The 19,599-nt window shown below is 29.0% G+C and overlaps 1 protein-coding gene across 3 annotated transcripts; it reads right to left on the bottom strand.

Moving 5' to 3' along the window:
• Positions 1 to 474: 474 nt before the first annotated feature.
• LOC112755536 (protein IQ-DOMAIN 21) lies at positions 475 to 5,731 on the bottom strand. 3 transcript variants are annotated; one of them, XM_025803690.2, is made up of 5 exons: positions 5,455 to 5,731; positions 5,212 to 5,342; positions 2,089 to 2,400; positions 1,583 to 1,981; positions 475 to 1,366 (listed from the first exon to the last, which is right to left on the bottom strand). In XM_025803690.2, exons 2-5 carry the CDS (start codon positions 5,323 to 5,325, stop codon positions 728 to 730), a joined length of 1,464 nt encoding a protein of 487 aa, XP_025659475.1. In that variant the 5' UTR covers positions 5,326 to 5,342; positions 5,455 to 5,731; the 3' UTR covers positions 475 to 727. The 3 variants fall into 3 exon arrangements, with proteins under 3 accessions (XP_025659475.1, XP_025659476.1, XP_072053669.1); XM_025803691.3 differs by having other exon boundaries at positions 5,212 to 5,339; positions 5,455 to 5,729; XM_072197568.1 differs by having other exon boundaries at positions 5,447 to 5,659.
• Between the last annotated feature and the right edge of the window lie 13,868 nt (positions 5,732 to 19,599).

Here is a 19,599-nt window from a genome sequence, read left to right on the forward strand (position 1 = left end):
TGTTCAGTAGTTAGGCAATGAAATCATTCAAACTCTTGCACACAGTACAGTAATTATTAATTAGTGGTTGAAAGTTGAAACTTACAGTCGAAGGAATAATTAATGTTTATCAACGAGACAGATATACTTTTAACAGATGATGATAACATTATTATATGCAGCAAGATTAAGTTCGGCATAATTCAATAAACTAAAGCTTTGAAATAAATTACATAAATTAGGATTAACAATAAAGACAAAGATTGGCACCGACTGACTTCATCTATGAATTCGAACAAAAATAGAGCGGCCTATTTTATATAATTTATATAAGTATTGCACATTCGAATCCTACAAATTCATATTTACAACTTTAAAATAAGTAATTATAATCTCACCTCTAAAATAATATGGAAATAATTTCATCAAGTAATTATAATTTTTTGACTGTCTAAAATAATTGAAAATAATCTATAAAAGCTCATGGACAATAAGTCATTCAAAATCTATTATAATATAAAACAAATAAATTTAAAAAAAAAAGTTGTTCTGGATATTACAGTCTGAAAATAGAAGTTCAAAACAAACATGTCATTATTAAGTTGTCATAATTACCGATTCATGTCATATGATCAATCTCACAATGCAACCTTTTATATGTATATTCCACGGTACAATCTCTTGCAACAATTATTGTAATTTTTTTTTTCTTTTCTTCCCCTCATAAAAAGACAGCATATGAATCAAACTATGCCCAACCATGAGTTCCAAGTTGAATGGCCCAGTCTTCAATGTAATCTGGGTTGCTGCTAACTATCCTTCTAGATTGAGGACGAAACCCATTAATCTTTGGGCTTGGGCTCCTGATATATTGGTAACTTGTTGTTCCACCGGAGCTAGACGAGTCACAGCCTGAACCAGTAACAGAACCTCCCTTTGTCGATGAGTTCCATTGTGGCCCAGGTGAGGCCCGTGGCTTGCTTGGGCCTTGATCCCGAACCTTGGCCTTTGCAGACTGAGTTGGTGCCATATAGCTGGGTCTATTTGGGCTTGGAGGTCTTTGATGTTGTCTACTTAGAATTGGGCTTTGGTCAACAAAGTCTTGGTTCATTGGGCCCATGTTGAGATTATTACTTGGGCCTGGAGTTGCAATCTTGTCCATTTCTACGGTTTTCTCAGACATGTTATCTGTTGTGGTTGAGGTTGTTGAAGCAAGATTCATATAAGGGGTCTCACGTGGGCTCAGGTGCTTAACATTGTGCGGTTGAGATGACATCCAACGCTCCAACCAGTTCCAACCCCATTGGGCTTTTTCCCGCTCATTGGGATAATAAGTTCCCATATCATCACTATTTGGAGCTGTTTGCATGTATTGATTATGTGGTTGCTGCAGGGTTGTTTATGATTATGATAACAATGATAAAGAAATATTTGATAAGAGTTACTAATATATGTAAGTAGTAATTGTAAATGCAAAATTTATTTTGAATACGAGAAAATCTTAATCATGAAATAATTAGATAATTTATTTGTATTATGAAATAGTGAGCATCCAGTGTTTGTCGATGCATCAATTAACAAGAGAAAGGCAAAAAGGACTAACCTGCTGGGAGTTGAAAGCATAAGCAAGAGCTCTCTCCCTCTTCATTGCAGTATCATGTTTCCTCAAATCATTTTCCCTAACCTTGTGGCTACTTTGATGCCTATTGTCCCAACCATCACTATTTCTCATGAGGCTCATCATGATAGGCTTATTATTATTGGCAACTTGCTTCGGATGAACTTGTACTTGTTGCTCATCATCAATATCATCATCTTCTTCATGATGATGAAGATGCTTCTCATGATTGAGCTGAATCCTGCGAGCTCTCACTCGTGCTTGCACCCTCACTAATGCTTGCATACACCGCATTGTCATCTGAGCTTGCTTCCGCACATTGTGTCCCCTCACCAGCGCTTGCAACCTCACAAGTCCCTTTAATGCACGCAAAGCGCGTCGAGCCTGCAAAATGTTACACTCAGTATCACCAAAAGTTAGGCTAAGAAGAAAAAAGCCGCATAAAACCATTCATCCTAAAATATCTCTAAGAAAAGTAAATAAATTGGTACCAGGTAGCCCCTGTAGTATGACTGAATCACTGTTGCCGCTCTCTCTTCCTTGGAATAATGCCGCCCATAACCCGCCAGTCTCACAACTCTAGCGGCAGCCTGAGCAGCCGCAACCGCTGCCTCCGCAGCCGCTGCAGTTGCTGCCGCAACCGCAATAGCATGATTCCTGTCTTCAGCCCCAGACGCTGATGACGTGGCAGTCTCCTCAATTATCACATTTGGTGAAGTCTCTGCTTGAAACCGCTCAAAAGGCACAACTTCTGCTGCTGCTGGTACTTGGTGCTGCTGTTTCTTCCCTGGGTTGTTGTCCTTCTGAGAAAGTGAAAAGTGAAAGGCAGGCAAATTCTCGGGTCAATTAGCATTGTTTTGGAACAGTTACATAACGGTTTATTTTGTATTATTTTCATGGTAACACAGAAGAAAAGAATAAAATAACTGCGCAAAATATTAAACTATACTAATCCAGAAAGGAAAAGATGAGTATCATGCTAAGAGAATTGTTACATATATATAATATATATAACTATTTATGAAATTTTATGACATAATATTAAAGATTTTATATCTATTAAAAATAATGTCTCTAAATAATTTTATAAATGTGTTGGGCATTTTTTATTTTATGAGCTCATTTTTGGGAGTTGAATTAGACTCTTTAATTTCAATTCTAATATGATATTAAAACTTATCCAATCTAATATTATTAGATCATTTACTTATAAGTTTTCACGTTCCAAATAATCATTTCGTAAACATAAAAAATATGTATTACAAGTCTTACATTTATCAATTAAATTATGAAAAAGTCTAGGAGGTCAATAACTTTAATGAATTCTGACCAATATGTAACCAACAAAAAAAAGTAAACCATTAAATAAAATTTCACATTAATCTCACACTATTAAAATCATTATTAATAGCTATTTGATGGCTATAAGTCACAAAAATTGCTAGCCTTAATACTCCTCTTAAATTATATCTCCAAGCGAAGTATCTCTCACCCCATAAACTAGTTGTTAGGGTTGAGTTAGTCTCCGTAATTTCAATTCTAATAACAATAATAAAAATGTTAGAAGATTATTAGAATTTATTACTTTTAGCTATTATTTTTAGTCATTAATCTAATTTTTTAGTTTAATAATCTAATAATATAATTTAGCCTATATTTTTAAACATTAATAGCTAACTAATAACTAAAGTAATAAATTTTAATAATTTTCTAATATTTTTTTAATAATAATATTATATTATCATCTCTAATAGTAATATCAATTCTTAATATATATTGCCACTTTATTTTTTATTTTCATTATTTTATTTCCAAAAATTAGTTTGAAGTGTGAGAATTGTTTTTTATTATATTGTACATGATGTGAGATTTTAATACATTCCCTCATAATGGATTGTGATATTATATTAAAATTCAATGCGTCTAATTTTATTAAAAAATAGTTTAAACATAAAAGGATAAAAACATAATTTTTTTCCTAAGATTTATAATTTTTTTTTCAAAAATATTCCTAAAGTTTAATTTTATCACTATATTTTTAATTTATTCAATTTTATCTCAAGCGTTTTCAATTTGTATCAAAATTATCTTAGACATTTTTTATTTTATCTTTAATGTTTTAAATAAAGTTAAGGTCCACGGATAGTTTTGACACAAATTAAAAACAGTAGAAACAAAATTAAATAAAATTTAATATTAAAAATATTTATAAAAATAAAAAATATAAATATTTAAAACAAAAATTATATTTATTTATATAAAAATTATCTCATATTTATGAAGATGCATGTTGACATCTCATTTATAATGACGGAGAAATAAAATAGGCGTTGCATGTTAAAAGAGAAGAAATAAAATGTTGTGTGCGGGAAAAAGAAAGTATACTACTAATTAAATTAGCATAACCCTGACGTGAATACATAAAGAACAAAATTTAGAGTGTAATTTTGTTTATGCAGAAGGATCTAAGTTATTTCTAACGTAAAATGCACACGATGCTAAGAAGATGAATGATGATGTGATGGGGTTGGGTAGTATGATAACTACGTGAGACATAAGCTATGATATTAATTTGGTACACGTTGACATTATAGGGGACCATACACCATACCCAACATATAATTTACCTATTGTATATAGTTGATGGTCCTGATGAAAACAGAGAGGTTCAGCCGCTCAGGAAACTCATCATTAGTGTTATGGAGGAACGCATATATAAAAGACAAATACTAAACATTGTGGAAATTAAATTGCTGTACACTTTGGTGTAGTTATGGTGGAGGTTTGAAACATTTAATGTGTAGGGCATATATAGAACCCAAGAATTACTATAAGGTGAATCTGGAATCACAAAAGGTAAGATATATGCTCTACTTAATAATAGGATTATTATCATTACCATGTAGTTTATCATAGGATTTGACTAATTTTTTATTCGATTATATTACGTGTACACCAAAACTAGTCATCAGCTTAAAATATATGATGCAATATAAATATATTTTAAAAATAAATTAAATTAAACCACACATATATTTATACACAAATTTAGTGGCTGATTTTAGTGTATGATTATAGCTTTTTTGTTTTTTATTTATCTAAAAAGGTTATAACTTAACTGAGTAAACTAAAAATGTACATGATACTTTATAAAAATTTAATAATTTCTGGATAAAGAGAGACTAAAATCTTATTCTTCAACTTGCTTGTACTCCACTTAAAGTAGAAGGCGAATAAAAGACTTGGTGGTATATTTCTTCTGAAACTAACTTTTTACTAAAACAACCCATAACTTCATTTATGACATCATTAATTGGGAGAGTAGAAACAATAAGCTCCATAGAGTGCAGCGATAAGATCAGTTATGTTGTAGATATGAAACTTGTGGTTACTATTGAGTTTGATGAGATCTAGAAATAGAAGGAGGCTTATGACTAATTCAACAGCTTTGACTTGAATAAGTGGTAATTGAAATAAAAGAATCCCTTGATCATCGGTACCAATTCACAACTTAAGAGAAAATAACAATAATGAAGAAGTACAACAGAGCACTGTGATAAGAGAAGAATCATAACATATCAAAATCAGAAGAGAAGAGTGGAAGGATGGATGACCTTTTTGGCAGGCGCCGGAGCCGGCAACAAATTCTTATTAGAAGAAGAGGATGACGACGACGAGGACTTGAAAACTTTCTTTACTGACGAAAACCAGCCTCCTTTTTTCCCCATCGGAATTGAATGATCTGCTTCTCATTAGCAAGAATGATAGTTCAGCCATGTCAAAAAACTATATGATAGTTAAATTGTTAAATCTGTAATTATTATCCAAGTGTACATAACACATACATACAGTAGTACCTGGTGGTGATGAGAGGAATATTGCTGATATGGATCACATTACATAATATTGTGGCTTGCATGTGAGAGAGATAGAGAGAGAGAGAGAGAGAGAGAGTGTGGGGGGGGGGGGGGAGGGTGTGAGGTTAGTAATTATAAGAGAGGGCGCAACCGTCGATGGTATTTAACAGATTCACGGAGGTTGGGTTGGTCCCCAGGCCCATATATATATTCGGATATTCCCATTTAATCTATATATGCATTTTTATTTTGATAGACTGTGTCTCTCATAAATCATAATTTTATAATAAGTATATCCAATTATATACTATTATTAGGGATGGCAAAACTTCCCGAAACGCGGGGACAAAATTCCCTCGAGACAGGCGCGGGGATATAGAAACCCAAAACTCCTAATCCTCGTTTGCATAACTCTTCTTCAATTCAGAAATTTCTAACGTTGTCCATTCTCCATCCATCCTCTCTGCAGCCACCATCTCGCCGCTCTCCCTTCTCACCGCATCGTCACACCTCATCGTACCATGATCCTCACTGTGTCGTGCTCTCTATTTGCGGCATTTCTTTCCGTAACTTTGTCGTCGTGTCCATTCTCCTCTCTGTTGCCGCGTCTCCCACCTTGTCCACTTCTCTATCCTCTGTCTCACCGTTGCGTTCTCCTACTACGTCATTTCGAAAGAAGTCACCATCTTGTCGTTTAGATTTTTTGTATAAAATCTTGTTATTTTTGGATAGAATGGATACTTACATCTCTATTCATATGGAAATTAATAATTAGTTAGAACTATCAGATAGATGGGGAATGGGGTCCCCGCAGAAAATGGGCCCTGTGGAGAATGGGATGGGGAGCAATATTTCTTCACGACGGAGAATGGAGACGGAGACGGAAATGGGGAGTAAATCTGGAGGCGGGGATGGAGAGTAGAGAGGCATCTCCCGCCCCCGCCCTGACCCTACCCCTGCCCCATTGACATCCCTAACTATTATAAAATAAACAAATAAAAAATAAATAAATATAAAACAAAAAATATAAATAAAAGACTTTAGTATTAATATTTATCAATATTATTATCTCAATATATATATATATATATATATATATATATATATATATATATTCACTAATTATATTGTAGCGTTATAAAGAGAAAGAAGTGTTTGCTGTATGCATATTCTTTGTCTTAGATCATATTTTTATAAAAGTACAAAATTTATTTTTTCAAATTTCATTAAATTTGTTTCATTTTAAGAAATTGTATCTTTCATAATAAAGGGAAATTCATCGTTATCACAACATCCTCTTTCGAATGTGCATTTAAGATTATGTTTCATTATAATCTTATTAAAAATAGAAAAATAAAAAAATTTTACTGAAAAAAAAAGAGTATAATATCCTTTGTGATAGTAACTACTTTGTTAAAAACTGTCATGAAAAATCCAATAGGGACAAAAAATCTCACTAAAAAAAAAGAGTATAGCCTCCCTCTCTTGTAAACATTATTTAATATCTTAAAATCGGCACATCCCAATCTGATGTACCAACATTTCAAATGAGGATTTTGAAAGTAACTTTGTAAATAAATCTGTCAGATTATCGTTTGAGCGGATCTGTTGGACATCAATTGTTCATTGATTTTGAAGAACATACATGAGTGAAGAAGAATTTAGGAGAAACATGATTTGTTCTATCACCTTTGATGTATCCATTCTTAAGTTGAGCAATACATGCTTTATTATCTTTAAAAAGAATAGTTTGAGCTATTTTATGATCCATCAGTCTACATGAGGACAGAATATATTGGATTAAACTCTTGAACCAAAAACACTCGCGACTTACTTCTATATCATCAGTATTTCAGCATGATTAGAGGATGTTGCTGCTATCGTTTGTTTCATGGACCTCCATGATATAGTTGTATCACTATATGTGAATAGGTATCCTGTTTGAGATCTTCCTTTGCATAGATCAGACAAGTATCCTGCATTTGCATAGCTAACTAATTGTGACTTGGATTCATATGGATAAAACAATCCTATATCAACTGTTTTCTGAAGATATCGAAAGATTTGTTTGATTCCATTCTAATATCCTCTGGTTAGAGAGGAACTATACCTTGCTAGTAAATTCACTGCAAATAATATGTCAGGTCGTGTATTATTAAAAAGATACATTAGTACTCCAATGGCACTGAGATACGGTACTTCAAGACTAAGGATATCTTCATTTTCTTCTTTAAGATGGAATTGATCATTTTCCACATCCAAAAACCTTACAATCATTGGGTACTTAATGGATGCGACTTATCCACATAAAATCTCTTCTAGATTTTTTTGTGTATGTTGTTTAATGAATAAAGATTCTATTTTTTGTAAGCTCGATCTGTAGGTCGAGACAAAATTTAGTTTTTCCAATATTTTTCATCTCAAATTCTTCTTTTAGAACTTTTATAATTGTTGAAATCTTTTTAAAAGTTCTAATAATATTTAAATCATCAACGTACACAGCAATTATAATGAATCCAGATGCAAATTTTTTTATGAAAACACATGAGCAGATATCATCATTGTTGAATCCGTTTTTAGCCAGATAATCAGTAAGACAATTATACCACATTCGTTCAGATTGTTTTAGACCATATAAAGATATTTATAATTTGACTGAGTATAACCTCTGCGAGTATTCATTGGATGGTTTAGATATCTTTAGTCCTTTAGGAATTTTCATATAAATATCACGATCTAATGATCCGTATAAGTAAGCGGTCACCACATCCATTAGATGCATATGTAGTTTATGGTATGCGGATAAACTGATCAAATAACGCAATTTTATTGTATCTACTACAGGGCAATATGTTTCTTCAAAATCTATATCGGGCCTTTGTGAAAGACCTTGTGCCACAGGTCGATCTTTGTAGCGTACAACTTCATTTTTCTCATTTCGTTTTCTCACAAATATTCATTTTTATTCAACAGGTTTTATAGCTTCTGGTGTATGGACTACAGGTCCAAAAACCTCACGTTTTGCAAGTGAGTCTAACTTAGCCTTCAAAACTTCTTCCCATTTTAGCCAATCATTTTTTTGTCAATATTTTTCAACTATTCTTACCTCAAGATCCTTACTTTTATGCATGATGTGTAATGTCACATTATATGCAAATATTTCATTGATAATTATTTTATTTCAGTTCCATTTTCTCCTTTAAAGACATAATTTATTGAGATCTCATTATTTTCACATTTTTCAGGTACCTGAACATCTTCGGGCGTCAAAATTATATCAGAATTTTAGACAACTGCAGGTGTCTTTATTATGTCTTTATCTTTTTCAACAGAAATAGTATTTACCTCTTTTCTTTTTTGAGAATTTTTGTCCTTGAAACCGACAGGCCTACTATGTTTCTGCCGTGAATTTGTTGCGGTAGTTGTTTGTTCGACTGGAATATCAATTTGAATTGGATCATTTTCAACTGGTATATAAGATTTAGTTATCCTTTTTATATAAAAAAATGCATCAGGTAATTCATTATCTATTCTTTACAAATGTATAATTTTTTAAACTTCTAATTCATATTGTCCGGATCAAGTATCTAAATGCATTAAAGATGATGCATTCTAATTAAGTTCCTTATCAAGAAGCTTATTCTCTCTCTAATATTGAAATTTTTTTCATCAAAATGACAATTTGCAAATCAGATTTTAAATACATTTTTATTTTGTATTTCAATACACCTCAATATAGAGGGAGAATCATATTCAACATATATCCCCAATTTTCTTTGGGGTCCCATTTTATTGTGAGAAGACAAGCCAATTAGAACATATATCGCACACCCAAATATTCTCAAATGAGAAACATTTGCTTGCTGGCCAAAAGCTAATTGTATATGAAAGAATTGATAGTAACTTGTTAGCCTCAAACGAAAAAGTGCTGCAACATGTAAAATGACATGTCCCAAACAAAGGTTGGGAGATTTGTTCTTATAAGGATCTAGCAATCAATTGGAGCAGTTTAATAAGTGACTTTGCTAGTCCATTTTGTGTATGAACATAAGTTACTGGATGTTCAACACTTATACCATTGGCCATATAGTAAGCGTTGAAAGCTTGAGAGGTGAATTCACAAGCATTATCAAGACGAATTATTTTGATTGAATTTTCTGAAAAGTGCACTTTTAATCAAATAATTTAAGCAAGTAATCTTGCAAACACCAGATTGTGAAAAGACAATAAACACATATGTGACCATCTCGAAAATGCATCTAATAGAATTATAAAGTATCTAAAATATCCACATGATGGATGAATAGGTCAACATATATCGCCTTGAATCCTTTCTAGGAAATCAGGAGACTTAAATTCAATCTTTACTGGTGATGGTCTTAAAATTAATTTTTCTTGAGATCATACAGCACAACAAAATTCACTAGATTTAAGAATCTTTTGATTCTTTAGTGAATGTCCATGAGAATTTTCGATAATTTTTTGCATCATGGTTGTTCCAAGATGACCCAATCAATCATGTCAAATTATGAATTTATTTGGGTTGGTAAATTTCTGGTTTAAAATGGCATGTGATTCGATTGCATTAATTTTAGTATAATATAACCCAGATGAAAGTAAGGGTGATTTTTTAATATAACCTTTTTATTTGAATCATGAATTGTGATATATAGGTACTGATGATTTTCCTCATTCATTGTTTTAATATGATATCCATTTCGGCGAATATTTTTAAAAATTAACAAGTTTCTTAGAGACTTAGTAGACAATAGTGCATTATTTATTATGAATTTTGTTTTTCCGAAAAATAAAATTATAATTTTTCCGAAACCTTCTATCACATTGCCTGAGTCAATAATGGTATTAACACATTCTTCTTTTGGTACAAAATGAGTAAAAAATATATTATTTTTTAGAATGGTATGCAAATTTGTACTATCCGCAAGACAAATATCTTCATTGTATGTCCTTGCCATTTTCTTCAAAGACAAATAATAATAATAAAATGAGTAGAAGTACATACACAGTAATATTGTATTTTTTATTGGAATTATTTTTCTAAAAAATACTGTATATAAAAATAGTATCATATACTAAAAAAATTATTATTATTAATATTATTATTATTATTTTAAAACTTGACACATTTAGTGATTTTGAAATTCTTAAACACAAACATAAATATTTTATTAAACATTATTTATATACATTATACTTGAAATTCAAATGCATAGCAAATAAAACTTAACAAAAAGTTTCTACATTATTTATTTACATAAGTACTTAACGAATCCTAATATTAAATTTTTTTATCATTGATTAAATGACCAATATTTCCTTGAGGATCCTCAAAGAAATTAGATATATATTTTATAATGAGTGGTGTAATTTTCAACAACATTCTTTAAAATAAAATTTGTCTCCATTCCTTTGTCATCCTTTTTTAAAGATACTTAATAAAGATCAACTAAGTGTCTTGGAGTATGACAGGTACGAGACCAATGCCTCTTTCTACCACAATAAAAATATTTATCCTTTTTCTCTATCCCACTTCTGGTGAGATTTTTTCTTGTGAAAATAATTTTTCTTTCTTTTATCATTTTTCTTGTTACCAAAGCCTTGCCATTTATCTCTTTTGGAATTATAATTTGCCGCATTTGCTTTAAGAAATGGAGCAGCGCTAATTGGGCGCACTTCATGATTTCTTAAAGACAATTCATTGTTACGTTTCGGCAATATAAAGGCAAGAAATTAGTTCAAAATATTTTTTAAAGTTTTTTTTCTCGATATTGCTACTACAGGAGCACATTTGAGGCATGGAAGGTCAAAAAAGTTTTCTCTAACATGTTATTTTTAATTATCTTTTTCCCACATAATTTTATTTCGTGAGGTAATTCAGAACATTATTGAATTGTATTTATTTATAAATTTAAAATCCTGTAAACGCAAGTGTGTCTATCTATATCGGATTTGAGAAAGTATCAATGTCTTTTAATGATTATACATTTCTTCAAGATTCTTTTACAGATCTGTAATATTTTTTAGTGTGAGATATTCATTTTTCAATCCTTCATCAAGATGACGACGAAGGAAGATCATGGCTTTGATTTTATCCTTATGGGATGTTTTATTTTCAAGCTTAATGGTATCTCCAAGATCCATTGAATCAAGATGAATTTTAGTATCTAATATTTATGATAAGTAGTTGTTTCAAGATATATTAAGAGCATTAAATTCAAAATAAGAAAGTTTTGATATAATAAAAATTTATTATTTGGATATTCTTAAATTTTTATCAGAGTCTCGTGTTGATAATGTATTGTGAAATAAATAAATAAATAAATATAAAATATAAAATATAAATAAAAGATTTTAGTAAAATATTCACTAATATTATTATTTTAATATAATAGAAATGATTCGTATATTCAGTGTTATAAAAAAAGAGAAAAGTGTTTGTTGTGTGTATATTCTTTTTGTCTCAGATTATGCTTTTATAGTCATAAAAAATTTACCTTTAATTTTCAAACTTTATTAAATTTGCTTCATCTTAAAAACTTGTATCTTTTATCATAAAAAAATTAAACCGCCGATATAAATGAACATCCACTCTTATCACAACACGACATATATTATTATATTAGTAAAAGTAACTTATTTTAATAATTAATATATATGATAATTATTTAAAAAAATATTATATAATTAATAAATATTATTATTTTTTATCAATATTTAATCAATAATATTTTATATTTATATTTATAAATATTTTTATATATAAAAAATATATAATTTATATTTATATTTATTAAAAATAATTTAATATTTATACTAATTAAATAATAATTAAAAATATAAAAAATTACTGATCTAAAAAATTTCTCTTATATAAATAAATGAACGTAGTTGAAAGACTATGCAAAATAACACATGCTTTATCAAAATCAATCTCCTCTTATTATTATTATTATTGTTACAGTTGGCGTGACCACCTAATACATACTCGTTTAATGTTCACCCAATAATAAGCAAGCAATTAGGAATATTAATTAGTTAATATATACTCTTAATTTTTAATATTGACAAAATTAAAAGAGTACATAAAAGAGTACGCAAAGATAAAAAATATTTTTGTTATGTATTTTTTGATTGATTGAATTGAATTGTAAATTATGAAGGTAAAACTAAATATATATAAAGCATTAGCTTAAGAAAGATAAAAGCAAATAAAGATAAGATAAGAACAACTAAAGATAAGATAAAAAAAAAGATAAAATAAGATAATAAAGACTAAAATTGTAATTGAATTTATGTATTATATTGGACTGAATTTGTGGGCCACGAGACTTCTTTATTGTTGTCATGGACTAAATTCAATTACAATTTTAATTTTTATTATCTTATCTTATCTTTTTTTTATCTTATCTTTAGTTGTCTTTATTTGCTTTTATCTTTCTTAAATCAATGCTCTGTATATATTTAGTTTTACTTTTATAATTTACAATTCAATTTAATCAATCAAAAAATATATAACAAAAACATTCTTTATCTTTGCGTACTCTTTATTACTCTTCTAAGAAATACGTAATCCTTCATAAGTTACTTCCTTTTTCATTTCTCTCGTCAATCTCATACCCCAATGAAAAAGTGCCCGCACTGACGTAAATACGGCAAAAGATGCTACAATGGTTGTAGGTTCCGGGGACACTTCTCCCCCAACTCACGCGCCAAAAAGCAATATTTATTGCTTAACTCTGGTTGCGTTCTGAAATTCTTGTGACAACCGAAGGATCTAAAGAATGACCAAGAGGATATTTCTATGGAATGGACGTATGTGGAAAAAATATCTAATTAAGGGACCGCGTTCAATCTACTTGGACTTGAAAAAAGAGAACCTTCATCTAAAAGAAAGAGCTTCGCCGCCGCTGGGAAGAGAAGTGAGGGAGATTGATGAAAAAGACGCAGACAGGTCAGAATGACTATTTCATAAATGATAGTTATTTTCTGTTAGAATAAGAATAGATGTTGAATTTTCACTTGGATTGATGTAATAGAGATTGGTCGAATTCTGAGCTAAATTAGAAGATTGATTATTGAGGAGGTTGAAAAAGTAGGGTGATTTTTCACCGAAAAAGATGATAGCTTATGTATCCTTTTTAAGGAGGATACAAAGACTCTGATACCATGACAAGATTGAAAGAGTACATAAAGAGTACGCAAAAATAAAGAATGTTTTTGTTATGTATTTTTTAATTGATTGAATTGAATTGTAAATTATGAAGGTAAAACTAAATATATATAGAGCATTGGCTTAAAAAAGATAAAAATAAACAAAAATAAGATAAGAACAACTAAAGATAAAATAAAGAAAAAATAAGACAAGATAATAAAGACTAAAATTATAATTGAATTTATGTATTCGGTTGGGATGAATTTATGGATCACGATACTTTGGTATTGTTGTCATGAACTAAGATAAAAGAGTAGTTTAAGAAATATTATTTTATGTTATATAAGTTAAATTTATTTTAATAATTTTGTGTTTCAACTTCATTGACCGTATCTGTGTGTATGAGTATTAGAAGTTAAAATAATACATGTAAGTAGGAGAAAGTAACTAATAACAAAATTTTCCAGAGTTTGAATACTGGAATGAATGGATACTCTCAATTTAGTCAATCATGTCCCAAAAAAAATTGAAACAGATATTATCACTTCAACTTTAAAAGCATCATTCATTTTCTTATAAATTCATAAAAAGTTATAATGTACATATATTACGTGCAAAATGACATTATCAAAAATAAGAGTGTCATACATATATTATCATTATTTCTCAAAATATTCATTATATATTCTATGTTCATGATTCTATATTATATGAAACGAAAAGGAAAAAACTAAAATTATTTATGAAATATTAAGTTATTGGTAAAATTACTTATTTTTTGGATAAATTTATCAAACTCATCAAGTCTTTTGAATATATATTTGATAAATTTGTATTGTTTGATAACTTTATCAATGACATAATTAATTTTTCGTAAATAGAATTTTTAAATTTCATTCTGTGCACTTTAGACTTTAGAGGAGAGGCTATTTAACCATCAATTTTTATACTTTGCTTAATTTTCATATACGGCTTATGCGCCATAACTTTTAACAAATCAGTTGGTGGATTTTAACATCTTTCTATAAAGACCAATTTAATAAAATGAGCAGTAATTTTTGTGATTGTTAGCCATCAACTAGCTATTAATGATGATTTGTTGGTGTAAGATTGGTGTGAGATTTCATCCAATGACTTACACTATAATTTTAAAAGTATGAGCTAATACAATTGTTAAATTACATATTGATAAGAATTTTTTAAAATTTAATATTGATTATCAAAATAATATAATATAATTCTAACACTAAATTAAAATAATATCAAATTTCACAAGCTTCATTATTTTTTCTTATATATTTAGTGCTTTTATCAAGATTAGAAAAGTGAAAATAGGCCAAGCGGTTTATTAAGAGCATTTGGTCTATATCCGACTTATCTTGGCCTGATTTAGTATAAAATAGTTTCAGGTCCAGAATAATTTAAAAATTTAATAGGTCTAGTCTAGACTCACAAAGTAGTTTAATAAATTTATCAAGTCATTAGGATATTATAAATTTGGGGCCTGCTACATATACAAGTAAAAAGGCCGTACAAGTTTTACAAGTTATCAGCTCAAACTTCATTAACACGCGCATTAACTCATTTTAAATGGAGCGTAACTACACGCGCCCCACTCAAACGGTTCCTCTTCGTCTTCTTTTTCTTCTTCTTCTCTTCTTCTTCTTCGTCTTCTTCTTCTTCCTCTTCCTCTTCCTCTTCTTCTTCTTCTTCTTCTTCTTCTTCGTTTTTTTTTTCGATTTTCATGGTTTCTGAAATTTTTCTTCTTCTTCTTCTGCACGTTCTTCTTCCTCTTACTCTTCTTTTTCTCCTTTTCTTTCGATTCTGCACGTTCTTCTTCCTCATTTTTCTCTTCTTCTTTTTCTTCATTTACGTCTTTTCTCTCTGTTTTCTCGTTTTTTTCGATTTTTCATGGTAAAATCGTTTTTGAAGAAGAAGAAGCAGCAGAAAATGAGGAGGAGAAAGAGAAAGAGTTCTGAATTATGCATAAGATGTACTTCAACGAATTTTGGGTGTATTTTCTTAAATCCTTTTGGTGTATTTTCTGTAACCCTTTGGGTGTATTCCTATAATCGTTTGGGTGAATTCTTGTAACCATTTGGGTGTATTTTCTGTAATCCTTTGGGTGTATTTCTGTAATCATTTGGGTGTATTTGAGTGATATCTGACTGATATCTATGGGTGTATCTGACTCATATCTATGGGTGTATCTTACTGATATCTATGGGTGTATTTTTCATTTTAGAAAAAATGGCAGGCATTACAGAAATACACCCAAATGATTACATAAAATACACCCAAGAGATTACAGAAATACACCCAAACGGTTACAGGAATTCACCCAAACGATTATAGAAATACACCCAAAAGATTACAGAAAATACACCCAAAGGATTTAATAAATACACCCAAAATCATGCATAATTCAAAACTCTTTCTCTTTCTCCTCCTCATCTTCTGCTTCTTCTTCAAAAATGATTTCAGAGCTTGATGTCAAAAAACAATAGAAATCGAGAATAACGAAAAAAGAAAACAGAGAGAAAAGCACGTAAATGAAGAAGGAGAAAGAGAAGGCAAGAAACAAAAGAAAAGAAGAAGAAGAAGAGGAAGAGTAAGAAGAACGTGCAGCAAGAAGAAGAAGAAGGTGCAATGAAAACGTGCCGTAACAGTATGTGGAGGAACTAACGTCAACGACGAAGAATAAACCAGTGAAAAAGGAGGAGAAAAGAACGATCAAAAAAGAAGGAGAAGAAGAAGGAATGTAGCGCGTGTAAGGGATGTAGCACTTGCAGCGAATTTGGGGGGTTAGAGTTTAATTGACTTGTAATACTTACAAGCCCTAATCGCTTGTACGCAGAGTTTTTCCCTATAAATTTTTATAGTATTTTTAACATTTTTTAAGCCATTTTTTTAAAATTATTTTGTATAGGATCAAATATTTTTTGTAGTATAATTTAAATAAATTTATTAAAAAAATTATTAAAAATATTTATGAGCTATTAAAAATAGACAAAAGAGTATTGTATAAAATTCGAATTGATAGCTCATTAATATTTTAAAGAAGTCTCATAATTAAATATTTTGTTAGCTTTTTTTTAAAGTATAAAATAAAAAATATATTTTTTAATTTTTAAATTATTAATTTTTTTAATAAGTGTATAATTCGAACCAAGCTGGTTCGAATTAGTATGTGCATGTGTTTGTGTATAATTCGAACCAAACTTATTCGAATTATGTAGGAATGGAGTTCGAATCAGGCTGGTTCGAACTACATATAAATGTGCATTGGTGGATTCACGAAGCAGATTTTGGTTTGACGGATTTGTGTAAAATTTTACTCCCTTGGTTTATTATTGTGATTTGTCCTAAAATAAAATATATATTTTTTAATTTTTAAATTATTAATTTTTTTAATAAGTGTATAATTCGAACCCAACTGGTTTGAATTAGTGTGTGCGTGTGTTTGTGTATAATTCGAACCAAGTTGGCTCGAATTATGTAGAAATGGAGTTCGAATCAGGCTGATTCGAACTACATATAAATATGCATTGGTGGATTCACGAATCAGATTTTGGTACGACGGATTTGTGTAAAATTTTACTCCTCTTGCTTATTTGAATTTTTTATCCAAAATAATTACTAGCTAGCTAGTAGATTTAGACAAAAAAAAGAAAAAGAATATATATATATATATATATATATATATATATATATATATATATTTCAAATAAGAAAACAAGAGTAGGAAGCTAATAAGAAAAAGTGTTAGTTCTCACATAGCTCAATGTTGATGCAATAAATTTTAAATTTTAAAAAATTACAATGTTATTAATATAATTTAACAAAAATCCATATTAATTCACTTGAGATTGCTTAATATTACTATTTCTTCCGAGTTGCCTAATTCATAAGTATTATTAGTCCACATTATAGGGTACTTAATTAGGACAAAAAGATTTGAGTACTTATCATTAGTTTGCTTAACTAAAAAGAAAAAAAAAAGAAAAAAAATTATAGGTATTATACCATCACTTTTGTATTTGTTTAAGGACGACGTATTCATGAATTATATATGTGGGAACGGAAGTGAAAGGTTTATTGGAGGGTATAGAAAAGAAAGATTTTAGATGGGGACGGAGAAATGAAGGGAGGTTTGAGATTTTTAAATCCTTTTTTCATTTACGAGTTTAAAATAATTAGAAAAAAAGGATTTGGAATGTTTACTAGTTTACAATTTTATCATCGTTTACTAAAGAATTATATATGAAAAAGCAAATAATAATAAATGGTAATATAATAATTTATTAGAAAAAAGGTAATTTAATTTAAATTTCATATAAATCTTCCAACTTGAAGGAACCTAAAAATGAGGAGTTTAAGAGAAAAAGTTAACAAAAAATACTCATCCCCTAAATTAAATAATAAGACTTGAGAATTGAAATTTAATTATCTGCTATTTTCTCTTTTAAAAATCTTTCGAAATCAAACTCATAAATTTACAAGGAGAAGAGGAAGGAGAGAGGTAGTTGTGCAGTTAAAAAGAAGGAGAAACTGTAGATGAAAATGGATATGGCGTGTGTAATAAACATTTAAGCTAAAAGTCATTGCTGTTAGGAGAAAAAGAAATAAAGGGGGTTTTCACCATTATTGTTTTTTGTTTAGGCTTGAAGATTACTGAAAAGTCGTAGTTAAACAATTCATATCATTATTCTGTAACAAGAGTAGTGAAATAATGGTTCTTTTTTGCAATGATTAATTATTGAATAATAAGATGACGATAACATATATATATATATATATGTGCCACGATTTGCTTTGTTCATTCTTCATAAACCATCTTTTTATCATATTTGGGCCGACAATAAAATGAAAAATAATAATCGATAATAATAAACTATCTAGCACTGTTTGGCAATGATAAGAGAAGAAGTGTTTTTTAATGGTTAGAGTTACAACTAAAGTAATAATTAAGTACCAAGTACTATGCCCGTTTGGGGCAAAAGTGTGTTATCATGTACTTTCTTTTTTAAAAAAAAAAAATTTTAAATAAATCGATCTAAATTAAAACAAAATATTTGGTGACATAATTTGAAAACAAAAAAAATCATTTTTTTTAACTTTTATTTGCATGTATTAATTGCTGCTGAAATAAATAAATAATATTAATATATATAATTTTAAGGGTAAATCACAATAATAAATTAAGGGAAGCAAAATTTTACACAAATCTGTTCGAACTCTATTTCTACATAATTCGAACAAAGTAGGTTCGAATTATACACAAACACACGCACACACTAATTTAAACCAAATAGGTTCGAATTATACACAACACACATGCACACACTAATTCGAACAGCTTGGTTCAAATTACACACATAGTAATTTCTATGCTGTTAAAAAATTAATAATTTATTAAAAAAATTTTATTAAAAAAATTAATAATTTAAAAATTAAAAAATATATATTTTATTTCATACATTAAAAAAAAGCTAACAAAATATTTAATTACGAGACTTCTTTAAAATATTTGTGATCTATCAATTCGAATTTCATACAATACTCTTTTGTCAATTTTTAATAGCTCATGAATATTTTTTAATAAATTAATTTAAATTATACTACAAAAAATATTTTATCCTATACAAAACAATTTTAAAAAATGGCTTAAAAAATGTTAGGAGTACTATAAAAAATTGTAATGTTCTAATAACTTAGGTAAATACATGCATGTACTCAAATTTTAAATAAAATACTCTACATAGTCAATAATAATTTAGAAATAAAAGAAAATATTTTATTCCATACAAAATAATTAAAAAATATATTTTATTCTAATACAAAAAAATTTTAAAAAATGGCTTAAAAGATGTTATGAGTACTATAAAAATTTGTAATCTTCTAGTGATTTAGGTAAATACATGATAAAAATATTTTTTTTAAGATCTAAATTATTATTGACTATGTAGAGT

The sequence above is a fragment of the Arachis hypogaea genome, chromosome 6 (genome assembly GCF_003086295.3).
Source record: "Arachis hypogaea cultivar Tifrunner chromosome 6, arahy.Tifrunner.gnm2.J5K5, whole genome shotgun sequence".
NCBI classification, from domain to species: domain Eukaryota; kingdom Viridiplantae; phylum Streptophyta; class Magnoliopsida; order Fabales; family Fabaceae; genus Arachis; species Arachis hypogaea.